Source organism: Atractosteus spatula, chromosome 7 (assembly GCF_055471065.1).
Source record: "Atractosteus spatula isolate fAtrSpa1 chromosome 7, fAtrSpa1.hap1, whole genome shotgun sequence".
Classification (NCBI taxonomy): domain Eukaryota; kingdom Metazoa; phylum Chordata; class Actinopteri; order Semionotiformes; family Lepisosteidae; genus Atractosteus; species Atractosteus spatula.
This window is the reverse complement of record NC_142712.1, coordinates 51,957,520-51,968,414: the sequence shown is the minus strand read 5'-3', so window position 1 is coordinate 51,968,414 and position 10,895 is coordinate 51,957,520. Positions and strand designations below refer to the sequence as shown.

Below are 10,895 nucleotides of genomic sequence, written 5' to 3'. Positions count from 1 at the left end.
CCAGCTTTACAAAGTGGCTCTGGACACATTCAAAATACAAAGAACTTGGAATTCTCAATTTGATCGCAACCATCATATTTTCTTCATTATAAAGATAAGGGCACGCCTGGTTCTTTTTAAATTGTGCATTTACGTGACGTCATCAGGAAACTACTGCAACTACTACTCTGGAACTTGTATTTTAGGATTATTAAAGATTTAAGGGTATTTTTACCATGTGGATTGTGATTGAATTACAAATTCAAATGAATAGATTAAACATCATTTTACCGTAAAATTATACAAGACAAAATGCTTCGTTCTACGATCTAGTAAAGTTTTAAACACCGAAAAAAAAGTAGTGCGGATTCGAGCTCCATTCAGTTTTATTGAACAAGAAAATTCAATTTTTCCACGTGTCCAGAGTTTCCGTTCATTACATGTGATTTAACTTAAATGCAAAACACTTTCTCAACACACCAATTACATTTATGCAGCATTTCATAAGAGATAGAAAAGGTGGTTTAAAAAGGAAGTAAAAGCACAATTAGCGCAGGGAATACACATGAACGCGATAACAACTGAATCGTGTACTGTATACTTTCAACTACAAATATAATTTCGGTGTTTTTTTTAAGGCCTCGCACTCCCAACACACCATTCCTTACCTAAACACCCAACCTGGAAACACGCCGGACATACGCAACCACGGCCAGAAATGCTCCTGTTGCTATGGTCCTGATGACGTCCCGGCTGTCCTAGCCAATGGAAAGAGAAGACTGTTCATTCGCAGCATTTGAATTGAAAGAGAAACGGTCAGAAATTTCCCGACGAAGCCTGCATGCAAAAGACTGCTGTGAAAAAGTATATCAATAACATAGTAAATAGGAGAATAAAGGGGATCTTTTAGGAATACGAGGAGTGGCATCATGCGGAAAAGGTCAGTTATTAAATGTTTTTTTTAATTAAACATGTTTTTGGTTAAGTTAACTCTTCCGAAATTAATCAGGTGGCATAAAGAAAATGTCAAATAGTAGGCAGCCGAGTTTTGATCGTTTATTTTTATATCCCTTTGTGCTTTGAAGGTCCGAACCCGCATTACAGTTGTTTATTAGCGTCTCGAATCAAAACAAACATTTGGTTGAGACCCTAAGAGGAAAATTAACCGCATTTCGTACGCATACGACCGCAGGCGTCCTCAGTCTACAATACTCGAAACAAAGTCGCTTTAAAAATACACGTAGCTTCGAGGCCAGCAGTGATTTCGTTTCAATGGTACTAATTCATGCTCATGAAGCGAACATTGAAGTCCATCCAGCTACTGCTTCAGGAGTTCTTCTAGAATGTAATACTGAATTAAATGCATAATTCAATATTTCGTGTACCTAGATACGCGTTGAATGTTATGATCTCAAAACCACGCTATGTTATTACTAATTATTCATTTATTTGACGCTTTTATTCAAAGCTACTAATACTTGCACCCATTTCTACAGCTGGGTATTTGTTATTAGAACAGGCTGGATGAAGTACCTTGCTCAGCGTTACAACAGCAATGTCTCGCCTGGAATTTGAAGCCAGGGCCCTAATCAAACTACAGCCTTAATGTATAAAGCTATGGTATCTAACTGAAGCCGATAATGCAAAAGTTACAAAAAATGAACTGAAGCACATAATCATCTTTTACATTTTCCTAATGCGTCGTTCACTAAGGGTGGAATTGCACCTGTTTTGTGGGTGTAACCTCGGAAAGCGATAATGCTGCTAGTGCTGGTATATTTATAGAAAGCAAATCTCATACATAATCCTCCTTATGCAGTCGAGATACAATATCGTGAGGTATTCTTTTTTTAATTTAAATATTTTCAACATCCATCTTATCGCTGCACAATACAATAATCTTACAATAATCGTGAGGTTGAAAGTTGAAATGTGCAGGTGTTTGTCCTGTTAAAGTCTTATTGGTTCATAATGTTCTGCATAAACAGTACAAGGAATAAGGGCCCAAAGTCTTTACATTTTCTTTTTCTGTTTTAAGTGCAAAGTCTCTTCAGAAGTTTCTGCAAGGCAATAGAACTGTCACTGAGCAGTAATCAATTCCAAAGACATTAGTTTTTAAAATTCAGGCTGTTTGATAAAATGTTGCTTTGAAATATCCCACTACACCTTCAGCTGGTGTTGCAGCAAACAAAGGTAGTTTCATCCACTCCTTTTTAAACAGAATCTTCTTATTTAAATTTAAAATCTTTGAAGAGACTGGCTCGACAGACTGGGTGTGTCTTTCCCAGGGGGAGATTAGAGCTTTAGTAACTGTTACAAATAATTAACATTCCAATATGGTGGAGTAACTCTAAACCAAGTCTGCTGAATACTCTCACAGTAGCTCTGAAACAAAATTCTGTTACAGGCTAGTCAAGTAAATGAGGGCACATTTTCAAAGATTTCAAAGCTAGTTATTTTTAATAAACTGTAAGTCGAAAGCATAATGTTCATGTTGTTTTCTGAGACTGCAATATCAAAGTATTGGGAATAAAACAACAGATCCTAGATGCAGAACAAGCACTTCAAGACTACCAGATTTCCCTGAAGTTAAGCTGGTTAAATGCAGCCAATATGCCCTTTTTGATTGTTATAACCTTAATAATTAGGATATTAAATATTAAACACAAGGGGGTATGCAAGAGTTGCATCCCTGCTTTGTAAATCTCATACTAGGGTTGTTCTTGGGTGACCAGTATCACAGAGCTGACGGTTGAATTCTTGCTTTGCCAGTGAGGTTCTGGCTGCAGAGTCTGTGGCATGTCTGAATAAAGCCCTTTGCCGACTGAAAGACATCTGGGAGGAGATTGGGATCCCAGAGGACCAGCGATTGCAGAGGACGGATGTGGTAAAAAAGCACATTAAAGTGAGTACTTTGAGGCTGTAAACTATATCTGCTTGCCTAAGTGCCACGAACGTGGATAAGTGAGATAGTAGTCGCAGGACCAATAAGACATCATTTCCACAGGGTCTGTTGGACATGATGATTGCAGAAGAAGAGAACCTCAAGGAACGTCTGCTGAAGAGTATTGAAATGTGCCGCAAAGAGCTGGATGTGCTGTGCAGGGAGCTTCACCTGACATCGTTTGAGGTAATTGCAAAAAAAATCCAGTTATTGCAAGCGTCGGGTACTGGTACTACGAGTGATGAAGGAAATCAAAGTGAAGTTTTTTGTGCCATACGTCCTGCTTCTGTCAGATTAATTTTGGAAGTGTGTTGTGTGGTGTAGGTTACTTAATCATTTATACAATCTAAAAAAGCTAGAATTTTTGTTTTGGGTGACCAGGGCGTGGAGCAACTTGCATAAGCTTAACAGTTGTAGCAGTTTCGGCCCGAGTCCTGGTCTGTTATTCGCATGCATGCCTGTCTTTCCAGTCATTAAGGAAGCTCTTGTTAACAGGAAGAAGAAGGCAGCACAGTGCTGCAGCTGGAAAAGGATATTCGCACACGGCTGGAGGTGATGTTAAAACAGAAGAATCAGAGAATGCAGGAGCTGAAGGCACTGAAAGAGCAGGACCAGGACCTGTGTGACATTCTGTGCAGCGATTCCTACCGCATCGACAGCGACGCCGTGCCCACCCTGGAGCAGCTAGACCACTTCCGCCATCACATTGCCAACCTCGTGGCAGAAAAGGTCTGCTAGTCTTAATCTCCCCCTTAATTCATTCCTACACTTGCTGTCATTGTGTAATAATAGTATAGCTGCTGTGTCTCAAAAAATGCTAATGATGTGTTAGAGAGATAATGATCTTTGCAGACTGTCATGGATGCACTTGTATTGTAATGTCACCTCTTTTACAGAAGTTAAGATATTGTCGAATCTTTTAATTGTGAAGAATCTTTAATTTGTGTCCCTTATATTAAGGAGCGGAGACGCAGTGAGTTTGTTGGCATCAAAAGGCAAATTATCTTGTGTATGGAGGAGCTGGATCATTTGCCAGACACCAGTTTTGAAAGGGATGTGGTGTGTGAGGATGAGGAGGCTTTTTGTCTGTCTACCGAGAATATTGCCACACTTAAATTGCTCCTAACGCAGGTAAGGACTCCGAGGGTCGTTGTTATCATGACTTTTCTTCTGGTAGCAGGTGTCATGACACCCAGGCTAGACTGATTCCTGTTTTATGCTTTCCAGCTGCAAGAGCGCAAGGCGCAGAATGAAGCTGTGTGTGCCGCTTACCGCAGCCAGATCCGGGAGCTGTGGGACAGGCTGCAGGTTCCACAGGAGGAGAGAGATGTTTTCTCTGAGCATATGCTTTCATCCAGGAAGAGAAACATGGAAGCAGTATGTAGAAACGTATATGAAACAAAATGATGTTTAAAATTAATTGCCGTACCCATAATCTGCAGTTCCTTTTTCTAAAAGTGGAATTGATAAAAGTTGTAAAAGAAGTGTCAAAGCACTTCAAAAGTATTGCTTTTTGGGGGGTTTTCTTGGAGTGTTTATAAATACTGCTGTTCATCCAGACTGAGCCAACAATTGTCGTATGTAAAGGAACAATAATAGGTTTTTTCCATGCTGAAAAGAGAAGATAGAAAACACAAGGTGTCGGCTCTAGAGCCTTCGGGTGTAAGAAAGATAGGGCAGTCAGGAAAGATGATATAGCATGGGAAAACACAAGCCAGGAGAGAGGAGGAGGCGGGAGTAGGGGGGAGGCAGAGTGGCCAATCAAGAGGTGCGAAGTCGAGAGGTGAGGAGAGGTGAAACGAAGCCTACGAGTGAACAGAGAGAATTAGAAGAAAACAAGTCTGTCACTGAGAGAAGGGGGAAGGTGTGAACCAAGTTTGTCTTTCAGCTATAGGAGTTAAGAAACTCTACTTTGAGAACGCAGACAATTTGGCTTGTGTTTTCCCATGCTATATTATCTTTGCTGACTGCACTATCTTTCTTACACCCGAAGAAGGCTCCGCAGCCAAAATGTTTCCTTTCTTCTGTTTTCAGCATGGAATAAACCTATTACTTGTTCCTTTGCAGCCTACGCATGCTGATGCAGCTCCCCACCTGAACTAGTGTTTAATGTAGTTCAACATCTGGAAAACATCACATTCGCGAAGACAGACTTGAGCACTTCACACCATGTTGGTGTAATCTTTTCAAAACTTGTTTTGTATTCCAACAGTTACAAGCAGAAGCAGAGCGCCTACAAGAGCTAAAACTACAGAATATTAAAAATGTTATAGAAGCTATCCGAGTGGAGCTGGCCTCATACTGGGACAAATGTTTTTTCAGTACCGAGCAGCGCGGAGCCTTTGCTCCATATTCCGATGGTAAGTTAGTATTCCAACCACTGTATGTCACATTACATAAAATGGGGGTAGAGGTGCTTTTCTAGGGAAATTCCTGGAGTGGGAATCACGTGAATCCTATGTGTCTTTGTCAGATGACTACACAGAGGACCTGCTGAGCCTGCATGATGCTGAGATACTGCGTGTCAAACAACACTATGAGGATCACAAAGAACTCTTTGAGGGGGTGAACAAATGGCAAGAAACATGGAGTCTCTACTTGGAGCTTGAGGTAAAAACGGATAAAAAGAACATTAGATTAACTTTTGCTTTTCCTCCGTTTTGATCTCGTTGAATAAAAGCTGCATGCATAACCATTTTCTGGTGGCATCATTAACAATATAGCACTGTTCCTGATTTTTGCCTTTTGTTTTCTACTTTGGTTAGAAAAAAGCAACCGATCCCTCTCGGTTTACAAACAGGGGAGGGAACCTTCTAAAAGAAGAGAAACAGAGAGCTGATCTACAGAAAAGCCTGCCCAAGGTAGTAAACCACAGTGAATTTAGTGAATACAGACTGGAGTGTAATGTCACAGTTTACCTAGCCTCAGTAAAAACATTATGCCTCTTGTAGAGTTATATCTTTATGCAAGATTAGTCCTTCCTGGTGTTGCCACCTTTGGAGTCCTTTTTTTGAATAACTACAATATATAAACAGGGTATAATGACTTTGCAACTTGAGTGCACCAGTATAAAACAAATAATTTATTTATATTGGTTTCCTTTGATAAAAATGTGTGAATTTACCACACAAAACTGGGGCAAAATGCTTTAAAGGCTGTGCCGGTTCTTGAAGTTAAACGGGGCTTGTTTGGTTGTAAAAGCGGATTGGTCAGGTTGAGGCAGTGAAGGCGATGTGTGTAGCACTGTGCTGATGGCATGGCGTTTGTGTGGCCCAGCTGGAGAGGAAGCTGAAGACGCAGATTGATGTCTGGGAGCAGGAACAGGGCCGAGAGTTCCTGGTCAACGGCCAGAAGTTCTTGCAGTACGTGGAGGACCAGTGGGAGCTCTACCGCCTGGAGAAGGAGAGGGAGAAACAGGATCGGGTAAGAAAAGGCAACATGTCCTCATCTGTGGTGGCTATACACGCTGCTAAACCATTCCAGTCCACCAACTTCACCAGCTTCAGTGTTCACAATGGAAATTGTTAATAGAATCCACACTGAAAACCTAAGGCATGGGTCAATCACATTACAGATGTAATCAGATTGAAAAGTGAATAACCATGAAGAGTTTTCTGAGTACTGATTGTTGTTGTTGTGCTCTAATAATGAACTTATTGGTGGTAAAATAAGCTCAGTATTTTCTGGTAATGGAAAAGTAGATGTTCCGTACATTAAAACCACATCCCCAAATGTGATGTAAGGTACCCAAGAGGATTTTCTATTTCTTGTTCTCTTCACAGCAATTGAAAAAAAGTAAGCAGACAGAGGAGGATATGCTGTACGGTACTATTCCTAGAACACCATCGAAACGGAGGCTTCTTGGGACAAATACGCCTGGAAAAACACGAAAGGTGAGAAGAATTCTTAATCATAGGTCTGGACATTGTAGAGGTCCTCAAATCCTACTTGAAATATTTCATTAGATTTATGGCCATTAGAAGTATTTTTGTAGAAATGCTTCTGAGTATATTGAATGAATAAATATATACCTATATAAACAGGTAAATAAGCCAATAAAATGTTAATCAGTCCCAAAAGTAAGGAGACTGTCAGTATTTGTTATTGAATGCCTTCCTAGCATGCATATCTGTCACTGGACATTTGTTTCTTAGCAAAATAAAATATAACACTTACCATCTTTGCTGTTCAAAGCCTGTGTTAACTTCCTAGGCATAGAGTCTCCTGCCACTAACGTTCCCTGCTTTCTCCCCAGTTCAATGCAACCTCTATCTCTAGTGGCACCTCCAACAGTACCATGCGGTCTGCCTGCGGAGGGACGCTCTGCTACTCCCCAGTCTCCCGCCCCCCTCTGTCAGGAGGCAAGGTCAGTGCACGGCTGGTAATGAAGGCGCAGTGCAGCTGGGTGGGTAGGCAGTGCCTGCATTTGCACATGTTGCAGCTCCTCTGTAGTTGATTTTAATGTTAAATCCCAAGGGTTTTACTTCATTCAATTCTTTTACAGCAGGGCCACTTGGCTCGAACTCCAGGACATGGCAAGCCTCCCCGCACTGGCCTGCTGGAGCGCAATAAGGAGAATATCTGTCACATGAATGGAACAGCTCTGAGTGGTGCGTTGAGGACGGCAGCTAGTCCGCAGCGTAACTTCAGCATTAACTCTGTTGCCAGCACCTATTCCGAGTTTGCGGTAATTTCACTTTTATGAAAACATCTACCAATCTCTTAAGCAACACACAGTCAAGCTAAAGAGAGACAATGAAGGGGGATCATTGTTCCAGATCTGTCCAGCATCAAATGCTTGCTCCTTTGCGAGTAAAGCTTAGGACTTGACAGTTTTGTAAGCCCTCTCATCACTCTACTGTGATGGCAAGATATGCAATAAAACCCTTCTATCTTCCAGAATTGTCTTTTCTAATTGGCTGTAGATTACTTGGCTCTCTCGGCTAGATGCCTAATTCTTTCTTCTGTTTGTAGAAGGAATTTGTCAACATTGATTCCATCGCCCTTCTATCAAGGTCTGTATGAACAAAAACTCGAACCAAAATTCCTCATCATTTTCCAGCCTGTTTTTTGCATGTTCCCCCGTTAACTTCACTAGAGAATGCTCACGAAGCTTCCAGTAACTATGACAAACTTGTTTTCTGAACTAGAGTTCTTCTGTTTGATGCCTTTGAGTGTGTATTACTTAACAAAATTGGCCAATACCCAGTTTTGGGGGACAGATTCTCTCTTCAATATAGGAAGCTAGGCTGTGTGTTGCTGTGAATTTTCTATATTTTTTTCCTGTTTGCTGAATATAGTTGATCACACTTTATATCTCTCCCTCTTGCTTATGTTCTCACTATATTACTGCTCTGCTTTAACTATTTAACATCCTATAGATTCCCTTCTGGTGGTGTGTGGAGACAAATTATGGTGCTAAAGTCTTAGTTTTATTTACCAACTGTTTAAAATGGTTTTGTCATATCAGTATGCTTTATGTGAATAGACTACCCAATTGCAAACACGTTCACTGCAATAGTTTTCTTTACTAACCGATTTCCACCTTTATTCCTATATTTACTCGTCACTTATTCAAGATAGGTAAAACCCATCATATATAAACTGGCACCTAACTTGATCAGCAAACTAGAATGCCTTAAGTGTCGGGATTGGTAGATGGTTCAAATGCAGAAATAACCTAAAAGGAATGACTTAAGTGTTAGTTTTTATCACTTTAATTTGCTTTGTAATTCTAGAAACATCAGTTCAGCCTTCTCAAAGTTATGATTTATATATTTAAAGTTGCGACTGTTATATAAAAGGAAAATTTGTACTTTTCTCTCACCTTTTCCTGTTAAGAATAAGGGTAAATGATTAAAGCCCGATACTATATTGGTGTTTAAGAAGGATTTGACTGTAGCAGAGCAGTTTCCCTGTGGTTTTGTCCCAACAGAATTAGATAAGATCACTTTATTAGCCATATACAGTTTCTTGAATTAGGAATTTGTATTTTCGCATACGCCAGCTTGCTCTCCATAAGACACGCAGATGGGGAGAGAAAAGCTTGGGGTCAGAGCGCAGGGTCAGCCATTTATACAGCACCCCTGGAGCAGTTGGGGTAAAGGGCCTTGCTAAGGGGCCCAATGGAGTAGGATTCCTCTGCCGGCCGCGGGATTATATCCTTAGTTTGTGCTGAATTAAAATATTTTGATATACTGTCTTGTGGCTATGGAAGTCAACAGTTACATGAAACCAAATTAAAATTATATAACTCATGACATTTCATTAAGGCAGGACATTAATAGATTAAAGAAAAATGCCTGATTTTTCTCTACTTTTGGTTAAACCAACATGTAACTCTAGGTGGTAGGAATTGCTCTATTCACAAATCTTATAGTGATTTCTGGATTATCAAAGAGTTGATGTTTTGTGTATGATCTTATTCTTGTTTTTTTTTTGTATCTACAGCGAGAACTCTCAAAAGCATCAAAATCTAACTACAAGACCGGAATCTTAAACTCCACCATCACTCATAATTGTATTTGACTTGGAGATGAGTATTGACAGTGTTACAAGGCAGTCCTGTACCTGCTTGGGCAAATGTATGAAGTTGTATGTAAATATGATTGATCACTGTCATTTTACTCAATTGTAAATTTCAATGAAGGTAAAGGTGTGAAGAATACAGCAGCATAACCAGCAAAAACTAAACTCTGCATGCAAAACAAGTTACCTTATATAAACATTTATCTATACTGTAACACTATTTCAAGGCTTTTTGACACTAACAGAAGCATGCCTGTTGAAACAATTCCTCTTTTTAAACAAAAAAAAAAGATGGGTTTGATGGTTTTTAAGCTCTGTAAACTCTATTTGCTCCGTAACTGCATTTTTGAGCTGGTTACGTCTGTTTTTCACATTCTTGGTTATTCATCAGTAAAATGTGTAGATTTTAAGCGAACATCCTTTATGTATATACAATTTTCCAATGTTAATCATGAGCGTTTTGCACATTTCTGGCACTATTTATTTATTTGTAATTTTATACTGTACCTTTCCCTTTTGTTTAAAGCTTGGTCTTGATTAAACAACATATTGCTTATTGGGGGATACAGTAAAGACTATGAACAGTCCAACCACAGCATAAGCTTTATACTGTTATATACACAGTGGCTGTAGTGAAAATGGTTTACTGCAGAGTCTGAGGTTAAATGTTCAGATTGTTCATTTGTCTGGAGTAATAGCAGCATCAAAATATGCTCTTTCTATATTTCTTGTGCTTTGCTGTTGATGAACTTTTACCATTCCTATGCTAAGATGGCAGCACATTATTCATCAGACCTGAAACTTATGCTTTAAAGTAGTACTGGAATATGGGTTTATGCAGATCAAATCAGAAGAAAGTGTTATTTCCCAACAGAGTAACAAGGGTATTGAATATATTTAGAAATGTTTTAGGGAAATATTATTGTAAATGTTTAATTCTGTCTTAGTCACATTGTATATAAGAAATAAATACAATGTTCTTCTGTCTTGAGTTAATTTATTTGAGAAGAATACAGCACCCCTGCAGTCACAACATGTGAAGTTTTTTTTCATTATATTCCAGTTGATGTCACTTCAACTAATATTTTCTTTTTAAAATATGGCTGAACAAATTTCAGAACTCTGGAACAATGAAATTTGGTAAGTTATACAGCTGGGGAACAGAAACATCATTGATGCAATGAAAATCTCTCATCAAAAGAATGCACTTAAAATTGATCAGTTTGCTACATATCAGTCAAATGTACAGAGTCTCAGGAAATAATACAATGCATTATACTTCCTGTAAATTCTTTTTTCCACTGCAATTGCAAAATTTTCAAATGCATTGTGATTGATATCAGAATCCTGGATCTACTCATTAGAATACCACTCATTATTTAATGTGGAAGTATACAAATGGAGCATGAAGAGAGCTAGTAATGACCAGGGGAGGAATTAAGCC

General features: G+C 39.3%; 1 protein-coding gene across 1 annotated transcript; it reads left to right on the top strand.

Moving 5' to 3' along the window:
• Positions 1-764: 764 nt before the first annotated feature.
• prc1b (protein regulator of cytokinesis 1b) lies at positions 765-10,434 on the top strand. The gene is made up of 14 exons (XM_088920827.1): positions 765-919; positions 2,752-2,884; positions 2,987-3,109; positions 3,419-3,652; positions 3,884-4,054; positions 4,151-4,300; positions 5,136-5,283; positions 5,397-5,533; positions 5,689-5,784; positions 6,200-6,346; positions 6,706-6,816; positions 7,179-7,289; positions 7,428-7,610; positions 9,374-10,434. Exons 1-14 carry the CDS (start codon positions 909-911, stop codon positions 9,449-9,451), a joined length of 1,833 nt encoding a protein of 610 aa, XP_088776953.1. The 5' UTR covers positions 765-908; the 3' UTR covers positions 9,452-10,434.
• The last annotated feature ends 461 nt before the right edge of the window (positions 10,435-10,895 follow it).